General features: G+C 46.5%; 1 protein-coding gene across 5 annotated transcripts in view; it reads left to right on the top strand.

Annotated features, from left to right (window-relative positions):
- Positions 1-20,558, top strand: part of ARHGEF18 (Rho/Rac guanine nucleotide exchange factor 18) — a 52,340-nt gene that overhangs the window by 7,731 nt on the left and 24,051 nt on the right. For 3 of the 5 annotated variants that reach the window (XM_055804509.1, XM_027796244.2, XM_027796245.2), the window contains 10 exons: positions 197-696; positions 2,354-2,564; positions 3,433-3,547; positions 4,501-4,558; positions 4,773-4,817; positions 5,097-5,177; positions 5,571-5,676; positions 6,217-6,391; positions 18,489-18,556; positions 20,107-20,170. In XM_055804509.1, coding sequence (XP_055660484.1) covers positions 197-696; positions 2,354-2,564; positions 3,433-3,547; positions 4,501-4,558; positions 4,773-4,817; positions 5,097-5,177; positions 5,571-5,676; positions 6,217-6,391; positions 18,489-18,556; positions 20,107-20,170 — 1,423 coding nt within the window. The remainder of the gene's footprint in view (positions 1-196; positions 697-2,353; positions 2,565-3,432; positions 3,548-4,500; positions 4,559-4,772; positions 4,818-5,096; positions 5,178-5,570; positions 5,677-6,216; positions 6,392-18,488; positions 18,557-20,106; positions 20,171-20,558) is intronic. The other 2 variants (XM_027796246.2, XM_055804510.1) reach the window with 2 other exon arrangements.

Raw genomic sequence — 20,558 nt, 5'->3', positions numbered from 1 at the left:
AGGTGCAGTAGGAGAGCGCTACTATTAGAAAGTCTAGTTTGGAAAACCCAGCTGCAGGCCTGGCCCTGCTAGCTGCAGGTGGGCTGTTTGCCATGAGAAGGGAAAGAACAGCAGCTCTAGCTCTGCACAGGAGGGTGGGTGCGAAGCTCTCAGGGGGGATTTGTGCCCTCAGGCTAAGCTGTCAGTGCCTTTGCAGGAGGACTCATCTTCCACAGAGCTGGATGCCCCAGCAGCAGACTCACACAGCAGCACAGAGGATCTTCTCTCAGACTCCACTCTCCACGGCACAGAGTATTACAGAGATCTGGGACTCCTGAGCCTGCCAATTGCCAAAACAGTGCCAGAGACAGCAGCACAGCCAGAACAAGCAAGCCAGGCTGTGTCTGCCACTTGCTTATTGGAAGAGAGACCAGGGGCTCTGAGCAAAATGTCTGTGGATGTTGCTTTTTCCAATCCTGTTTCCTGCTCAGTACGTTACGGCAAGGCTGACTGCCATTATCTGAACAAAGGCCACATTTGCTCCTGTTCAGCAGCGTGGGAAGATGGTGCCAGCACTTCTGAGTGTCCTGCAGATGCAGACAAAGAGCTGGACCTGCAGGAAGCTGAAGAGTCTTTCCCCACGCTGGTGAGATCTATGTCTACCTCTCGAAGGCACAGCTGGGAGAGCCCTTTATCACCCATGGACTGCAAGCGCAGGTACAGCAGAACTGTGAGCAATACTTGATATATGCGGTACAACGATGAGCGATATTTGATATATATGGTACAATGATGCTACATGAGGCTGGAGTGATCACATTTCCCTGAGCTCGAGCTGCGGCTGGATGGTCTCCCTCGCTTGCCAGCATCTGCCAGAGCAGCTGGATGCCTACTGCTCATGTTGGGTAGGATGTGGAGGAACAGATGCTAGGGCAGCAAGAGGCTTTTAAGTCTCCTTGGCAGTAGGAAGACCCTCTTTTCCCAGTCTTGGGGCAGGGAAGATGATCTCTCATCTGGAGAGCGCTTGTTTCTGTCAGGAGGGAACCTTGAACAGCATAAGCTGCCCTGATGGTGTCCATCCTCTGGCTCCGAAGGAACTTGGCCCACCCAAGGGATCAAGAGAGCTCTGTCAAATCCTTTTCCTTCTTGCCTGTGAATTGGCTTGGTGGTGCCTGTGCCTGCAGTCGCCGCAGTGTCCTCCAGCCCTCTGTCCTCCACATGGCTGCAGAGGAGAGCATATTTTAAAGTATGATGCTGAGCTCTGCCTGGGAGTGGTTTCCAGGCCTGGCATTACTGCTGTTCTCCACTCCTGCCACATGAATGCCTTGGGCTCCAGGATCCTACACACATGCATTCCCTGCTGACAAATGTATTGATCTCCAGGATGACTGGGAGTTAGGTGCAAGCCAGCAAGGACTATTTTTATCTCTCCTCCTTATAAGGTACCCTAAAATTATCTCGGCCTGAGATCTTGGCAGTTCTTTATCAAGCTCAGACTTTGGTTCTCAGACCTATTGTTGTACCATGTGCCACGTGCACGGTTTATGCTGCGTAACAGGCACATGAGCAATGGCGGCACAGAGTGGTTGTCAGTGTCAGGGACTTGTTCGGACCCCTCGCTGGGTGATTAAGCATGTGTGAGTGCAGGGCCAGGGAACAGGAATATGCCCCACTGTCCCTTAAGCAAATGCTTCCTGAAGCCTGTCTCTGGCAGCAGGAACGAAGTGACAGTGATCTGCAGACAGAACTGATGCAGAGTAAGATTTTCCACTGAGCCCTATCCATCATTTTGCTTCTATGTTGTTGGCACTGCAGCAGCACTTGATGTTCAGAGAACCATAGGGCACTGGGGGAGCCGGTCCACCCCTCGTTTCCCAGAAAAGGATTTCTTTTTCCTTCCTCAAAGGTGGGCCCCAGCGAGAGCAGGATTTATGATACGATGCTACAGTGATGATTCGATAAACGACAACTGCCACTTCTAAATGTCCAGAGGGACTTTTCTGGCATTGCAGCTAACAGGGCAGCAGCTCTCATGCAGGCAAGGCAGGCTGCTGTCTGGGTGGCTGCACAGTCTCAGGGGTTGCTAAGAGATCAGCGAGAGCTGTCCAGCCTAAACATCCCGGGTGACCAAGGAGCTGGTGGACTTGCTGATGGCAGCCAGAGAAACTGTTTTTAAGAGGCTCAGGACTTGGCGTCCAGGCTGACGCTTCCTGGCATTTTCTTCTCCGTGTGCCTGCCGTGGTGACCCTCATTGTTCCAGCTGCATGACCTCTTTAGGACTGTCCACCCAAGGCTAGGACATTGCAGGGGCTGTGCCATGCCTGACACAATGGGCAGGTCTGCTAAACTGGCTTGTTCCTCTTCCTTGTCTTAGATTCAGCCTGGATGCCACAGAGATGGGCAGTGACCCAGAGCAGGAGGATGTGGAGAAGGGGAGCCTGTCCTGCCCACAGCCTTGCGTGTCCCTTCAGCTGCCCAAAGGGGAACTGGAAACCTGGAGCAGCAGTGGAGGTGCCACGGTAATCAAAGTGGAGATAGAGCCATTGTGCTCGAACCTCACGGTCAGCCCTGGCTTGGAGGAGGCGGTGAGTTTGCGAGGGCTGTGCGCATATTGGCAGCAGGGCAAGCTATGGGTGCAGAATGCAACACTTGCAGGTGTTGGCTGCAGGCTGGACTCCCTTGAAGCCAGCATTGAACCAGGTATGCCAGGAGGTCTGCAGGAATGTCAGCAAGGATGGGCTTTCTCTGCTCTGGGACAAACTGCCCCATCTTGCAGGATAAAGGCCCTGGGAGCTGGCTGATGCACAGCCCTCTTTCCCATAAATCTAGCTGGAGTTTCCCATGCTGCAACTTGTGCCTGTTGCCTCTTGTCCTGTCACTGTGCACCTCTAAGAGGAGTCTGGCTCCACCCTCTCTATAATCCTCTGTCGGGTAGTTGAAGACAGCAGTATCACCCCCCTTTCAAACTGCTTTCCTCTGGGGAGTATCTTTAGATTCAATTAGTATTAAAAGGACAATTGCATCACAGTGCTACATGTTCTATAAAAGTGAGAAGTGCCTAAGAAGGTTTCAGCTACAAGTGTCGCTTACTCCAGCCTCCCTGGAGCCCACACCTGAAACCAGCAAACAGCTGGGCCTTATGGCTTGCTGTCATCAGAACCCTGACAAAACGAGAGAAGGGCTGAGGAGTCAGTCTGTTTCCAGTGACATTTTGGGTCTTGATCTCATCTTGTGCTCCGACATAGCACAGGTATCAAACCACACAGCAAGGGAATCGGCCCTCAGGCTCCCAAGGCAGGCATGCAGGGTAGGAGGCTGTGGGAAGGCAGGGATGATCGCTGGCACTTAAGCCGAGATTCCTTGCATTACACCTTGCCAGCCATACTGTGACTCGATGGGGGCTCCCTTGGTGCACAAAGGACCAAAGATATCCATGACTTTTTACTGCTCCAGGAATGTGGCAGCAACGGGAAGAGACTGAGGTCAAAGTCTGTCCCATCAGCATGCGAGACGGTTGCCCCCCCTCAGATACACTGCAGCTTTGACACTTCTCTTCCAGCCATGGAAGGTTGGTATAGACTATATATATGGCATTAAATGAGTTCAAGGTGTCTGTAATTAAGAAGATAAAAAGCTGGAGATGTAGCCTCTGCAAGCCCAGACATATTCTGCCCTTCCCTTCTACATGGTTCCAGGAGCTCCTGAAATAAAAAGTCAAGCTGACTTTGAGTCTGATCCTGGCTAACAGCGCAGTCTAATCTTAGACATGCCCATCCCCAGTGACACGTTGCCATATAACCTCTCTGTGGCTGGTGCACTGGTCACTCCCTACTCGCACCAGGCAAAGATGATTTCCTAGGAACAAAAAGCACTGCTTCATCTGCCTGGATTTAAGTGTGCCCTTTCTCCTGTACCCCCAAAGAATGGAGCAAACATGGTCTGTTTGCAGGCCCCTTCTGACAGCGGTGCCCTTAACTAACCCACAGTGCCCAGCTGGCAGGGAGCAGGCTTTGGGACAAGGCTGTCAGATTCTGGTTCCTGCACTGAAAGCCAAAGAGCCTTAGAAAAACAAAGGCACCCTAGCTCCTGTAAAATTCATTTTGGCCTTCACTGTGCTGCTGGAATCCATTAATACCTCCCATCTGTGAGGACTGCCCCAGAGCAAAATGTAGAGACTTGTTAAGAGTACAGCCTGGGAAGTGGAAGTAAAGCTGGCTGTCATGGGGAGGGTCTCTGGGGTGGTATCAACTTCCACCCTTTAGCTGCAAGCAGGATCTTCAGAACTTAATGTAATACAGGCTGGAGAAGGGAGGGGTAACACAGAAAAGTGATGTAGCCTCCAACTCCCCCACAGAACTGCAGTGCAGCCTTTCCCTCCCTAACTGCTCCCAGCACTTCTCCCTGCCCATTAAAGGCAGAGTGAGAGCCCGGCAAGATTAACAGGATCCAAATGCATAGCTTGCAACATGGTGCTCTGCAAAAGCAAATCAGGATCCCTGCTGAGAGTGTTTTGTGTTCCAGGTATTGAACCCCCTGCTCTGGAGATGCTGGAGAAGGACCACGTGTCCCCAGACCACGTGTAGGTATTGTCAGTCCTGGCTGTTTTGAGCCGGCAGAGATTCTTGAGTATATCTGAGCTAGTGGAGATTGAATAGCAAAGGAGATCCCACCTCATGCTGGGGCATAGCTGAAAAGTTGGTTTTAAACCAGCACCTGATGCTTTGTGGGGTGCAGAATGTCTTTGCAAGGGCATTTTTTAATCCCTCACTTTTCTTTTGTCCCATTCCTGGTAGGCTAATTGTCCAGCAAGTACTTCAGGAGCTGAAACATTATCATGGGTAAGAGTATTTGGGAGAGGGATGAGGGTGGGGAGGCCATAGGTCTGCCTAGGACTCACCTGGCAAATGACACTGTGGGGCAAATCCCCAGGGTACCAGAGTCACTGTATTCTTCCAGTGAAACTAAGGCAGAATTGCAAGGAGAAGTAGCATTTCATGTGCCTCTTCTGTAACTCTAAAGATGTTCCTGCCCTGTCTCCAAAGATGAGCCTTTCTGCTGACCCAAAGTTCCTGTTCTTGTGTTCTTTGCTGTGCATCTGACGTCTTTTCCCTGCACAGGGCAAAGCAGAGAGCTTGTGTGCAAGAAGGCAGTGATTCTTCTCCACAGAACCTCACCTGGTTTGAGTTCCTGTCTAATGAGTAAGTGAGACAGATAGTAATCCACGCACTTTGTGCTCCCAGTACAAACTGATTTCAAGCCCCCCTCCATCTAAACTCTACTGCCCTGCTAATACTGCATGCAAGACACTGGTATGTGCAGCGGTTCAGCCAGGATCTGGGCCTCATTGTACATGGCACTGCAAAAAGACAGAGACAGCCAGAACTCGCACAATTGGAAATTTCAGCTCCTTATTTGCAAGTGTCCCATTAATAAATTACATGACTGGTGCTGAACCAGATCCGCCAGGAGATGGAAAGCTCAGAGATGGGGTCCTAAAGTAACGCTTCAGATGAGCTTCATCAGTGATCTCCATGAACTGTGCCTGGGCAGTTAAATTCCCCTTAGTTAAGATGTTTTTGGTCTTGTTTCAGAAATGAGGACAGTGGAAAAAGCGATAAAGCAGAGAGAGGCACGAAGGTGATGCGACGTCTGAGTTCCCTGCGGAGCCGAGTCACCGGATCCTGGCAGAAGGATAAGGTGAGGGAGAGGTGCCGAATTTGTGTAAGGAACTGTTGAATTCTTCAAGGGGATCTAACCCCAGGGACCAGTTACTTGGATTGCCCTTGGATGGCTGAGGCCGCTATATTGGTCCGCAGATGCGCTGTGACCCCTAACAGAATGCGCTGGACAGAATGATCCCTGACTTTCAGCCCACCTTGCTCCAGGGCATGTTCTGGCTGCTTTCTTGCTGTCTTAGCACGAGCTGTGCAGACCAAGAGAGGAGTGCTTTGGCTGGGTGACTGCCTGGATCACCTGCTGTGCCAAGGAGGAGAGCCTGCAGAGGCACAGACATGTGCTGCAGTGCTGGGTCTTGCCCTTCGTCGCACATGGACCTAGACTAAAGGGCCTTTAGGAAGGCATTTGGGAAAAGCACTACCATCCCAAAGGTCTGGGCAGAAAGGTGCCCACTGTACTTGCTGTGCACCAGCTTCCTGCATGCTCGTTTTTACTGGTGGGGAAAACAATGTGTGAGCAGTGCGAAGCCTGTAATGGAGCTCTGTTTTTCTCTCCTTCCAGGGTAAGAACAAAGAGCAGCCAAAAGAGAGAGAGAAGGAGAAGGAGATAAAGGAGCCAAAAGAGAGGTGGAAAGAGATCAATAGACACCAGCTTGTGCCAGGGGTTTTCTCCAGCTGCACCAGCTGCTCACTGTGTGCCAAACCTCTTGTGAATAAAAGTGGTCTGCAGTGCCTGAGTGAGTATTGCTGGCACTGTCTGGCTTTGCCTGGCTAAAACCCACTCCCCAGCCTTCCCTCCAGCCCAGGCTGGCCATTCCCCTGCTTAAAGCAGCCTCACGGGTTGCTTCACTTCTCTGCCTGGCTTCACTGTACCCCATCACCCTGCTTGGCCTGGCTTGCTTGTTTCTCCAAATAGTCCAAAATGATCTCTAAATCTTGCCTGGCAATAGTTTATCCTCATTTTCTTTGGCCACTTGACCATTTCCTGCCCCTTTCCCCCAAGGAGGGTTCCAGGCCAAATTTTCCTTTAATTTTTTTTTTTCACCCAAAGTTCTGCTTTCTCCATGCAAATATGCCTGCTGCCTGAGCGAAGCCGAATCTTTTAGGGTGTTTTTCAGAGTGGCTCAGCATCTACCCTGTGCATGGGCACAGGAATTTCTGGAGTATCCAAAACTTTATTATCTAACATAAAAGTCAAATAGACCCTCCTAGGACCTGCATGGGTGAGCTTGTTGCTTTTCAGATGTAAGTAGTGCACAGGAATGGCAGCTGCTCCTTTGCCAGCGTGCATGGGACTCTGTCCTGGCACTGCATTCACTGTGGCATTGCTGCATGGCTTTGGCTGATGGACAAACCCCGCCCCTCCTATTTGGAGCAGGTACACAGGGCACTGAAGAACATTTTAATTCCCAAGGGATTGTCTGTGGGCAGAGAAAATCCTCTGGAAATGAGACAATTGCTCTCTTTCTCTACCCTGTATCCTCAAGCAATGCTCGCTCTCCAGTAAGGGTCTCTCAAAGGCTCTCAAGGTCAGTAAAACCTTCCTGGGGCATAAAAGAACTGGCTGCCCTTGGATGCGCACTGTGAGAAGCATATTTTCCCTTCAGGGCAGCTGGAGGGAAACTGAAAAGGACCACAGGCCTGGCTATTAGTGAACGTTTTTCAGGTGTCACAGCAAAAAAAGTAGGAAGCAGGGAGCTGAATAAGAGCAAGTGCTTTGTGGGTGTTTAGAGAGAACCCAAACATTAAAGGAGGAGCAGAATTATGCCTTGTCACTCCTGTCTGTGGAACCTCCTAGAAGAGGCTCAGTTTGCAGTTTTGCACACTGCTCTACAAAAAATATCTGAACCTGAGAAGACCCAGACAGTCCTTGATCCCCAGTACACTAAGAGCTTGCAGCCATGCTCTGCATGGTCTTGGGAACTCTGAGGTCATTGCCAGTGTGAGTGATTCTTCTCTGGACAGCCACTATGGAGATCTGTGATCTGGAGCGCAAGGAGTTAGTGCTAGCTATCGAAATGGGAATATAGCTCGGCCTATTGTCATCCATCATAAATGCACAGGGACTGGACATGAGTTATAGTAATTTCTACCATGTTTCTCAGCCCTTCCGTGAGGAATCTGTGTTCTTGAGTCTTGCTAACACTCAGGAGAAAAACCTCCAAGGTGGCCGAGGAGCTGGTTTGTGTTTGAGACTCTGTAACATCTCCTTTGGCTTTCTGGGCTGCTCAAGGGTACACTGCCCAGGCTAACATGGGTGGCAGGGCAGCAAAGCTGGTTTTTGCATGTTCCCTTTGCAGTGCTTGAACTGAGGCTGAACAACTGGGCAGGGTTCTGAGATGTTCATTAATGGCCTGTCTGTGATCAGATCTGGATTGAGACTTGTTGTGTGACAGCTGTTAGCCCGAGAGTGACTATATTTGGATTTTGCTGGGCTGAAACCCTTTGCAAGCTGCTTCTGGGTAGCAGAGCTGATAGTTGATATCACTAGCTCCTGTTATTGCAGCTAGGAGCAACGCATGGTCTCCTGACTAGCCACTGATAGGGCTCCTGAAAAGCAAGCTTCGGGGCCACTGTGCAGCCAGACCGGCAGGCCGACTTTTCGGAAGAGCAAACTGCTCTGTCAGGGCTCAGTCTGAGCTGCGGTTGTTGCCAAGATCTGAAGGTATTTGGCTGCTGATCTTGTTTTCTCATAATGAACTCACATTTCACCATCTACACGCTTTGGCCCTCGGCCAGCTCTCGGTCCATCTCACGGTCAGGTGCTGCGGTTTATGTTCTCTCTACGGTATTTTTAACTGCAGCACCACCACGTGGTAGAAGACAAAAAGGCTCATAGAAAGAAAAGATGGTAGTTGAAGAAAGGGATGAGCTGAAGCCAGGAGGAGGAAGGATGGGAAAATGATTAGGAAGCCTGCCTGAGGTCCTTCCACTGTCCAGTAGACACAAAAAGTCTGGTGGCTTCCATAGCTGTGATGAAATAGAGGAGCAAGAGATCTTCTTATTAAAGTAACAGCAGGAGGAATTCTGCTTTTAATTCAGAACAAGGAACCATTGTTCTGCTAGAAACATGCACGTGAACTGTGAAGAAGGTAGGCAGCCCAGGTGGCCCTTGTTTGGTGGTCACTTTTTTCCCTCTCCCACTCGATTCCTCCCATCTATCCTCACGCCACACAGTACAAAATCTGCCAGGGAAGGAGGCTGTGATATGTGTTGAGAGTATAAGTGCAGGAAACATTCTGCAGCTCCAGTTTTGGAGTCTCACAGATGTAATGTTAGGAGCCTGGCAGGGATGAAAAACAAAGAGGAATTCTTGCAGTCACTGGAATCTCTACAACAGTGGCCACCCAAACTTCGCTGTTACGAAAACTTTGAGCTGTGAGTCTCTAGGTTTATTGTTCACCTGGAAATGGAGAAAGCTCCTTTTCAGCCTTTGCTGTCAAGAGTAGAGAAGGTTCTGTGCCTAAATTAATCCTCTCTTATAAACATGCTTTCAGAGTTTATGCAACAGGAGTTAGATGAGTCCCAGGAAAGCCCTGACAGGAAGAGAACTCTCCAAGCAGGCTGTGCCATGGAGGTGAGCCAAGGATATGCCATGGAATACAGATGGCAGGAGGATTGCTTCCCTCCTAGCGACTTGTGCTTGAGCACTGAGGTGCTCACCCAGTAGAAGTGGGTCTTCTGCATCTTCTTTAGTTGAAAGTTACATCTCTATTACTTTATGGGAAAGGTGGAGCCCCCCTAGGGGTGTCAGATGGACCATTCCCTTCAAGAAACCTATAGCTGCAACCAAAGTGTTTGGTAGGGTTCAGACAAATTCCTCTTCTTTAAGAGAAAGTGCTCGGTTTAATGAATCTTCCTGAATAATACAGGCTGGGCTGGACATCAGACTGTCTACTCATCCTAGGCTGACCCTTGCTGGCTGCTTCAGTATACAGGTCGATTTATAAGAAATTGCTGTAACGACTAGTCTCCAGGACTTATTTAAGGCACGTTGCGAAAGAGATCTGGAGAACCATTTTCTTTCTCACAACAGTTCTGCGGGAAAATGGAGGACATAGGTTCCTGGCGTTTGTCAGGCAAACATCCTCCACCCATGCTTCTTTATCTGTAAGGGAGGCCAGAGTGGCTTTTGGTTTTGACTTGAAATTCGGTGTGAAATTCACCTCTCACTTGGCACTTGTGCCTGCATGCTTTTGCTTTTAGGATTCCCAGTGCAGCACCAATAAGCTAATTGGGAAGGGCGGTTTTGGCTTGTAGTAAGAAGGAATTGTTTGAGCGGAAATTTCAGCATAGAAAATCATAGCCCACACAGAGTCCTGAGAAATCTGAAAAGCAGCAGGCAACCTGGAACTTCGCATTTCTGGAGGGAGACACAGCTGCCAAAAAGCTTTTATTTTGGGGGGGGAAAGGAGGTGTGGCTGCTGTAACATGATGACAGGGATAAATGGACTGGGAGTCCCACTTGAAATAAATTATTATCGACAGGAGTCCAAATAAAACAGGCGAAACCAAAGCAACTGCGATAGGCTGTGGGTTAATGCGGTTAAGAGCCAATGAAGCAGGATCTAAAGTAAATGTGAAAGTGGTCTGCAGCACTGGTTTCAGAGGAAACACTGAGCTATGAGTCTGCTGACACAGAGCTGGCTCTACTGAACTCTAGAGATTTTAGAAAAGGAAGCTGAAGAATATACTATTCTTAGCATTTCTCCTTTTCTGCTTTTCACTTCCATTTCATATCTGGGCAGTACTGCCTTCATCTGGAACATGTCCAAGGTGCTGCTCTTTGCATTCCCTGATAAGACCTCAGGATCTCGTACACTTGGCCTGACAAATGCATAAGGCTGTATGACAGTAATCTCCCTGCAATTCATTCAGTGAAAAATCTTTTGTTATTGCAGAATTACACAGGATTAGAAAGTTAGTGCTATTCTCTTCTTTGCAATCCAAACCTTAGCTCTAAGCTACAGTCTTTCAGCTGGTTGCTGTGCCAGATTTTGCACTGATTTTGTGGAGATGCCCTGAGGCCAGCCGCACAAGCACAGCACGTTCTCTCCATGACAGCTGTAGTTGGGCAATCTGCAGTGCTTTACTTTTATATTACAGCAAAGCACAAAGTTTGAAGTGTCTAAGGATGAATCATTCACCAAGTGACAGCCAGCTGTTTACCCCCGAACCACTTTCTTTAATGATTATTTCTCAGTAGTGCTGAGAGGCCCCAGTAAACAACTTGGACCTTGTTGTGCTTAGTCCTGTACAGAAGCAGCACAAAAGGGTACATTTCTGAAAAGCTTGCAAGTACAAGATGCAGAGAAAAATAAAATCAAACAGGTTGCAGTGTGGAAACCAGAGATGATATTGGTCCCATGGTGGTGTAGGATTTCAGCACATTTCCAGCCCAAACAGTGGTGGGTTCTTTCAAAACAGCGTGGGAAAGCTGTAGGGTGGAGTTTGAGAGGGAAGTTTGTTTTATAATTGTGTACGTTGCATTTTCAAGCTTGACAGGCAACTTGGATGTGACAAACTTGTGATGGAGATCAGTTCAGTATCGTAAATCCTCAGAGCAACTCACAGATCAGGAGGTAAGGTTTAGGTCATGAGCTTTTCTCATTTTTCCTCCTTGCAGAGTACTTCAGCAGCCCAGTGCTAGTACTAGGTCAAACCTTATTGGAGTCAGGGAAACGGTAATTTTTCCAGCAAGTGATTTAGTTATACAAGTCAGTGTACAAATCTGCTGATAGTGAAGATAATTCTCCTTTTCTTTCGGTGTTTGTCTGTGCAGGGGTCATTGGCGAAGGCCCAGGCAGGCACTTGCAGCCACAGGGTTGATAAGGAAGCCAGTGTCCTGCCAACCTGCTGGGGACCCCAACCTCCCCTTGGCAGCAGTGGTTGTAAACATTTCAGCATGTTTTGAATGACAAATCCCACCAGGCTTTTAATAACAAATTGTGTATTTAGAGTAAGTCCCAGGCGCTGCGCAAACACATGAAATACTGTGTTAAAGCTGTCACTCGGGATGCTACATCCCATCCGTTAAGGGCCTGTTTAGTCTTTGTTCCCGCCAGAGGCAGACGCTGATGGAAGGCAGGTCCCCCGCAATGCCCCGTGGTGCGGGACACTCACCGCCATGGCTGGGGCAGGGGAGAGGCCTGGCGGCTCTTGATTCCAGCCATCTCCCCCATCCCGGGAGCGGGCTGAGGGGGAAGCCCGGGCTGGCGGTGGTCGGTGCCCTCCCCGAGGGGAAGGCCCGGGCTATCGTTGGTGGTCGGTGCCCTCCCCGAGGGGAAGGCCAGGCTATCGTTGGTGGTCGGTGCCCTCCCTGAGGGGAAGGCCCGGGCTATCGTTGGTGGTCGGTGCCCTCCCTGAGGGGAAGGCCCGGGCTATCGTTGGTGGTCGGTGCCCTCCCCGAGGGGAAGGCCAGGCTATCGTTGGTGGTCGGTGCCCTCCCTGAGGGGAAGGCCCGGGCTATCGTTGGTGGTCGGTGCCCTCCCTGAGGGGAAGGCCCGGGCTATCGTTGGTGGTCGCTGCCCTTCCTGAGGGGAAGGCCTGGGCTATCGTTGGTGGTCGGTGCCCTCCCTGAGGGGGAATCCCGGGCTGGCGCCGGTGGTCGCTGCCCTCCCCGAGGGGACCGGGACCCTCCCTCGGCCGGGCCGCGGCGCGCAGGCGCGCACCCTCGTCTTCCTTTTGCTTCCGGGACATCGGGGCGTTTCCTGTTGCTGTGGCGGCGGCTCCCGGGACCGAGAGTGCAACCGGCGGCTCCCGGGGGAGTCCGGTAAGAGACCAGGGTGTCAGCGCGCCCGCCGGCGCCCCGAGCCTCGGCCCCCGGCTCCCCGCGGAGCTATCCCCTCCCGGCCGTAGCGAGCCCTCCCGGCACGGGGAGGCCCCCTTCCCAAGGCCGCGGCCCGGTGCCCACCCCGCTCCCGGTCCCTGCAGCGGGGCAGTGCCGCTCCCGGGGCTCCGCAGTGGCCGCGCTGCGGGGGATTCAACGGGCAGCCGCGGGGGGAGCCTGCCCGCCGGCCGCGGCCACCTAGCAACGTGCCGCAGCGGGCAGTTACACAACGGCGGCCTCGGGCAGCGCGGAGGGGCTGCGGAGCTCAGCCCGGGCAGCCGGTGTGTCGTCCCCTTCGTGACGATCCCCGCAGGGTTTACAGCCGTCCCGGTGTAGCGGATCAGGGCTTAATCTGGGGGACAGGACATAGCTTGAGAAGATCCAGGCTTTGTCTTAGAAACCTCTTTTAGGTGCTAAAGGAAGAGCTGAAATACTGCGATGCACTTTAGGCAGGCAAGTTGATGTTGCCTGATGTGGACCTGGTTCGCTTTATGCCACCGCTGGAGTCTGAGCATCCTTATGCTTGTGATAACAAAATCCAGCACCTCATCATCTCAGTTGCTTGCACAGGTAGTACTGCAGCAGTGAGAGGAGTCTGGGATGTACATAAAAAGACTTTAAATGCATTAAGGAACAAAAAACCGGTGAAAACTTTCCCACAATTTTGATTACTGACCCATTTTAATTATTCCACAGCCCTGGCATATCAGGGAGAGGAGCAGGAGATAATACCACCTTGTAGGCTTGGCTTGTGTGTGCTGGAAAGGTAAACCCTGGTAGAAGCGAGGAGCGGTGACAGGTTTTGGAGGAGGTGGAGGGAAGCAGAGAGTGATCTAAACGAACAGCTTTCAAAATGCTTCTGGTACTGTATTTGGGTTTGCTGCTCTAATAAATAAGCAAAACTCCTGAATACTGTTTGAAGATTTTGTGCTGTGGTTTTGTTACTGTAGTATCTGTGCCTTCTGTGTAAAACCGAGGGAAGAAATGGCTGCTTCTCCATTCCTTCGCACTCCCCTCTTGAGAGTTTTGTAGGTGGCTTTTTTATATGGCATAAAAAAAATGCATAGAGTTATAAGGTAATAGTTTCTCTTTGATACGGTAGAAGAAACCAACCCATGAAACACATGGCTCTCAAACAGGAGCCACCAGACATTCTGTGTTGTAGTTCCACCTAATGTTTACCTTTGAAATACTTTAAATACCTTTTATGATTGTCATCGTTGCTGTTTCAGTTCTGTAGCGTTCCTGTAGAATGGGGGAAGGGTGCAGCACAAGAGATTTGAAGTGGTACTCATATTTCTTTTAGGATAACATGCTAATTTTACTTTGCATTATTTAAAAACCAGAAACATCAGTTGTTCATTTGTTTGATTTGTGTTTCTGTGCTTAAAGAAAATCCCAAGGCCACCAGAACTTGCAGTGTTGGGAATGACACAGCCCCAGCTCCCCATCCATCTGATATTTTGCAAATAAAAGCAGATACAGTCAGAAAGTAATTACGAGTTGGTTTTGGTGACAAAGAGGAGTGCTTTAACAGGGAAGCTGAAACTTGATAATTTAGTGCTGTTGCTCTCTTGCATGGTCTGTCCCTATTTCAGAGTGTGAAGTTATCACCCTGTACCCTTTCAGTTTTCTGTTTCTGCCTCTGTGTAATTAGGCAAGTTAGCAAAACAAGTAAACAGCAGTCACCAAAGCCACTAGGACAAAGTTAAATTTGCTCTGAGTTCCTGAAGGTACCTGACCTGGATTTACCGAATACAGAAACTTCTTCATGTTCTGCTGAAACTCCTCCTCTTTCCTGAGGAGATTTGTCACAAAATCACTCTGCTTCTTCTGGAATGCTGTGGTTTGAAATGTTTCTCAGCTGTTGTGTTGTCTATCTCTATGTATAAATTCAAACTTTATATTCTGTATTAATCGTTGATAGGCAAGTTGTTTCCTTTGTCAGTTCAAAAAAGAGGAATTACCTTGTAGGGTGCAAGGGTGAGGAAAGAGGGAAGAAATTCTCTTTGATCCCTGAAGTATCAGACATTTGAAAACAGAAAAAATACTGATTTCACAAAAAAACTATTTTGACCATGGTGCTCTTCTGCTGATTGGATTTAATAGGTGGTAAATATATCCTTAGCTTTAAAATAGTGCTTGAACTTCTTGTATCAATAGAATCACTGTTAAAAGGTGTCCCTGCCTGAACTTAGCTGTTTTAAAGGGGGGTTTTAATCTGTCATTTAAAAAATGGAAAAAAAACCGTAAGTGGGAGGTGGGCTGGGGGTTAGTAGTTCAGTTTTAGAATAATCATAGCATATCTGTCTGTTGTTTGTAGTTGTTTGCAAATGGCCTTTTAAGATTTATTTTATTGGGCAGTGCCATTCCAGACTAAAGGTCAGGGTCATAATACTCATAATATCTGATGAGTCATAGATTTGTCCTGGAATCCAATTCTGCAAGACATTTATAGGACATTGCCGGTGTCTGATCCAGTGGAAGATATTCCAGCTGGGGGAGAAAATGTATTTGCCTGCCCTTTTTCAGCTAGGTTCACTGCCCTCTTGCACACTGTGAATCAGTGTTATGCTTTTGGGCATTGTAATGTGTTGTCCAATAAAATGCTCTTAAGTTGTAAATTGGTTTCTGTGAGCCTTTGGGAAAGCATCTCATTAATAAGGGAAGGCTTTTTATTATACCAGAGATTAATTTCACTACCCTCAGTCATGAACAGGATCTTCTATGATGTTTGTGAGTCTCTTGGTCTTAAAAATGTCTTTGGATGAGGCCCTTGTTTCAGTTAGCCTATTAGGTCATCGCTGGCACTAGCCCATGCAGAATGTTTCAGAGGCAGTGACAGCCCCTGTAGTAAGCAGATGTGGGATAATATGATGCTCCCCAAATTCTCACTTTTGACTCCAAGCCTGCTGATTTAAGCCCAGAGGCAACTATGGTGGGTTTGCTTAGTTTCCGTGCTATGTGTGGCATTGATTGCTGTTGTGCCTTTAGCTCTAGTAGTGGTGGTCCTGTCCCCATCCAGTCAGGGTAGCCCAAATCCTTGGACCTTCTGGGCGTGTAGGCAGTTTAACTGGTGCTCTCAGCACTAGCCAGAGCTATGGCCCTTCTGCATAGTCTGTGTTGAAATGAAATCCTTTGGAGGATTGTTTTTTTTCCTCACTAAATTAATCTTTTTGCAGTTCCAGTGAGTGCTTGTGGGAGGAGAGGACAGGGAAGAGGAAAGGAAGAGCCTGGGTGGCAGGCCTCTGAGTTTTTAGCTTTGTCTTTCTCAGGAAAACTTTCTGTGCCTCTCCAGTTTGAGACAAGCTTGCTGACATAACTGTCCATTTCATTTTTGTACCTTCCCGAATTCTTGATCTGAGTAATACCAAATACTACCAGTTACTGATGATGCATAGAAAAATATTTTTGTCAGTTGTGAGGTTACCAATGCTCCTTTTCTTTGGATGTCCATCTGTGTTCTCTAAGGTTAGATATTTATTATTTCTATACACCTATAACAACCCTCCACATGTATCTCTGCTCTTAATGTGTGCAGGTTCCTGTCACTTCTTTGCTGTCCTCTGGCCCTCATTCTTCACTGTTTTCTTGAACCCTGAAGTTCTCTAATACCCTGTTCAGAGAGGCTGTCCAGAAGAATAAAGAATGCAAAAAGGTCTCAACAGCGAAAGGAAATCACGTTCACTAGTATTTGAATGCTTGTTCTCGTGCCTAATTGGAGTGTACTTGGTTCAGCACTGTCTGCGAGTGTGTTGAATAAGGAAAGCTGGAGCATATTTTATAAAATGAAGTATGCTTATAAAACAGTCTGATTCTTCTTGTCAGTTTTCAAAATTCTCGTCTCTTATGTGGACAAAAAATAATGCCACCTGGAAATCATTAAGCTAATTGCATTTCAGATAGTCTGTTAGAGAACCAAGGCCTCAGATTCAGCTGCAGTTTTCTGAGGCTTTTCTGTAGCATTTTCCTGGTTTCCAGCATGTTCTCTCCTGTTGTGTAAAGAATTTTTCAACAGCATGGAAAACTAGTACACAGCGCTATTAGATACATCAGCTGATTAAGTGAAAAATACCTACCGAGAGTGAAACAAGCTGCTGTCTTTAACAGAGCAAGTGCATTATACTAAAATTGAAATACATTAAGTTGATATCCCTATTACAGTTACCTTAAGGTACCAAAGTTTTTGAAGTAAATTGGTCCTGCTAACCATTAATAGGAAAGGAATTATCTAATGTAATTGCTAAAGATAGGTTAATGTCAGAGAATATAAATGTCTAGTTGAAGTCTGATAAAGTGTTTATAGATAATTATGTTACACAATTCTAGGGGAATGAAGTGATTTCAAGACAAGAGGTGATGTTGCGGGGCCGCATGGGAGGGCAGTGGCTGTATGAACACTTCCCTCCATCATGGTCCTGCCCTGAAGGGGACCCGTCTGTAAGCTAGACTCAAATCCAACCCAGCTTGATGTCACGGAGAATTTTTTCTATTTCCTTTTATGTGGTGGGTTTTGCCCTACAGTTTGCTCCTTTGTCTCAGGAAGAAAGAGGTTTCCATTGTCAGCTAGTTGTTTGTTGTTGTGGCATGTCTTTTAACAAGCTCTTCATTTTCTGGTGATAGGTAGAGGCCTTGTCAATGCTGAAATAGCTAATATATTGGTTATTCTCTACATAGTTTTAGCAAGTGAATAATTTTGATACATTTTTATCATATGCTCGCAGAAGCATGTACATTTGAAATTACATATAGTGCCTTTTGTTTTGTTGCGTGGGGTGTGGTAGTGGAAGAAATACCACAAATAAGAGAGCAGTTATAGAAGGTGATTGGTTTTGTGAAATTTTTTGTGTGGCTGGCACTCAAAGTGCAGTATTTTGCTTTTATTTCCCTCACTTGAGGAAGCTGCGTAACATCTGAGTGTCTTTTGGGCCTCTGCACTCAGTTTTTTTCTCAGTCCTGTTTTTATACCTTTATTAATTTATTTGTATTTAAGGCCAAGTAAGCATTTTGCTGCTCCTGTTCTCAGAGTTTTACTGTAATTATGGAAAACATTTATAAGTGAGTATTGCTCTACATTAGCCAGGAGCCTTAAAACAGATCACCAGTCTTGGCGCCAGGCGTGGGTGATAGTTCTGTTTGGAGGAAGAAACTGTAAATAATTTTTCCTCTGTGCTTTAAACATAAACAGGCTTTTCTCTAGCAGATATGGTGTTCATCTTCCCAGTTTTGTTCTATTTCTTTTCTAACATGCATGCCTGAAATACATGGGAAGAAACAAATCCTGGTTTCCTTTACTGTCTAGGTTGCTGGTGTCCAGCTTCTGCTTTGGTGAAAGATCTTATTTTACAGATGGACAGAAAGACTGCAGAAAATATTTAATGTTACCAGTTGTCATCCTGTTTTCTCAAGCAGTCATTATTATAAGGGGGAAAAATGGATTTTACTATACTGTTAATGGTGTTATGCCTTGGGTGAAAAATTGCTGCTTTAGTTCCTTTATCTGGAAACAGTTCCTTTGTGAAGCTCGGAAAGCGGCAGTGCTCTGATGGTGGTAATACTCTGATGATTCTGTGGTGCATTTTGACTGTAGTTACTTTAGTTCCTACCAATTATGCAGAAAGGCAGCTATTCCTGTGGAGCCAAGTAAACCCTCCTGAATGGTATCAATTTTGAACTGAAAGATGTGGAAATAACCTTTGCAAATCTGAGGAAAACTGCTCTGGTTGAGTGGAGGTTAGGCAGAATACTGTTAGTGCATTCGATAGTGTCTCTTTGTGCTTGCATGTGTGAATTGCACTATCAGTGATTCTGAGTCTTTTTGAAAGAACTTGAGTATTTGCTGTAAAGTCAAGAACAGAACATGCACAACAAGGATGCTTGCTGAAACACCTGAGCTTACTCTGCATCTCTTCCAAAATTAAGATCTTTTGTGTGTCACTCTTCCCTAGATGAGAATGGCAAGAATAATTTAAGTTAAAGCCCCTTTTTGTTGTGTCTTGTTTCAGATTGTGCAGTGAATGTCCATAAGAACTGCAAGACTTTACTGGCTGAATGCAGCAGCATCAGACCCAAGGTAGGTTCTAAAATGTGCTCTTCTTTTATAAAAACAGTGCTTGACATAGTAAGCTTAATTTAGTGCGGATATTTTAGTTTACATCAGGACAGAATCTTGCCCTACATCTTCAAGACATTGAATAGTTATTAACTTGTCATTATAGTAATTTATGACAATGTACGTAGGGAAAATAGTGAAACGTTTTATTGCTGTACTGAAAATTACTTACCATTGCTTGAGTCTGTCAGAACTGTGACTAATCCTTTTAGGAATGCTCAAACCCATCATTTTTTGGGGGAACATAATTGAATTATATGGTACCTCTGAATTTTATGCTGCTATACTTTAATAGGTTGTGCCATCTCAAAGCTAATGGAAGAGTGTGAGGGGTGGAGGGGAATTTGGTTATAACAGTTACATATTATTTATAAGCTAGGCAATGCAGAATAAGTGATTTCATTTTTGAACTGTGATGAACTTTGTCTTGCTAAGCTGTTCATTTTTATCTGTGTCACTGTGGTGCCTGTGACTGCATGTAAGGTCACAGGCTGGTTTCAGATAGCTGTCTATCTGTCGGTTTCTTTGTTCTGGTATTGGTTTTGAAAATCATTTCCTCCTCCTGATAACTAATTACACTTGAGGGAGTTTTACTTTGTTTTAACCTGCAAGTGTTGATGATTTCAGAGACTGATAGCAGATTAGGGAGTACTGTGAGGGAGAGAAGAGAGAGCAGAACAGCTCAAACCTGGGCAATTAGAGGTTAGAGGAAGTGCTTTCAGCCATTGGTGATTTAGAATGTAACTCTTTTGAGGGCAGAAATATTCTTGTGGGGGTTTTGATGTATAGCTTTAAACTTCTTAAGGCATTGTGCATTTTCCTTTTAAACCAAAAAATTCACTTGCTGTGATGCTTTTGTTTCCACTCTTTACCATGTCCCAAATTTTCGTGGTTGAATCAGCCCTGACAAACCACTCCTGAAGAGAGTAGCACAAAATTGTGTGAGGAATGAAGTCAGAAATTAGATCCTCAAAGTGAAGCAAGACTCCCCAAAAGCCATTTGTCACAGACTGTTTTACTTATTTAATTTCTTTGCATCTTTGATAAATTCTAGCTCAATGAATTGTAACTTCCTGGTGTTGCAAGAATGAGAAAGTTGTACAGATTACCGAAGATGCCATTTTAAAGAAGCAATCTCAATTTTTTGTTGAAATTGGCTGGGTTTAGTTAGTGTTGCTGTAAACAAAGTGTAGGTGAAGACTGTCTTCGTAAAGGGTTTGCTTTCATTTAATAAATTATTTATTATCATAGATGTAATTCAGCTGTGACTTCAGTTTTGGTTCTATATCAGTCTGATTTATACTTGATGGCATTTTTATACAAAGTGTTAATGTCTATATGCCATTCTTCTGGAATGTGAAAAAAATCAAAAACTGTTACTGTGTCAAATCTTTTATACTTTTGGTATACAGCTTCACTTACAGTTAGTACTATATGGTAGGAAAAATATGATTCATTTTGGACTGGAAGTTTGGTCTGTATGTGTAAGAATATTGTATTTTTTCCTATAGCAGAAAGATTTTCAGCACAGACCTTCTGGATCTCCACAGAGTTCGCCCCAGTGTATTTCCCCAGGTTTGTACTAAAGAATGATTTCTGTGCTCAAGGCTTATCTGTTCAATTGTGTTTTTTTCTTTAATATGTTTTAAAGGCTATACACAGTGTGTTATTGAAGTATAGAAAAGGTCTCTTTTAATAAGAAGGCTTCATTTTTTTTTCTATTGGGAATGGCTTAGAGGCTCCTAGCAATCTCCTGTGTGTTTTTATCTTTTTATTTTTCTTTATACCTTCTTGCTGTGTAACCTCAAAATATCATGGTGAAAAGGGATCAATAAGCTAGTTTTTCATTGATTGTCTATTCTCTGGCCTCTGAAAAGACTAGAACTGTGAACTTTGTTTTACATCAGATTTTCATAATTGTCTATTTAAAACTTGCCTGCAGCTAGTGGTTGCTAGAAATCTC

This window comes from Falco peregrinus, chromosome 5, assembly GCF_023634155.1.
Source record: "Falco peregrinus isolate bFalPer1 chromosome 5, bFalPer1.pri, whole genome shotgun sequence".
Taxonomy (NCBI): Eukaryota; Metazoa; Chordata; class Aves; order Falconiformes; family Falconidae; genus Falco; species Falco peregrinus.
The sequence above is the reverse complement of the archived record's forward strand: the minus strand, read 5'-3'. Positions and strand labels throughout refer to the sequence as shown.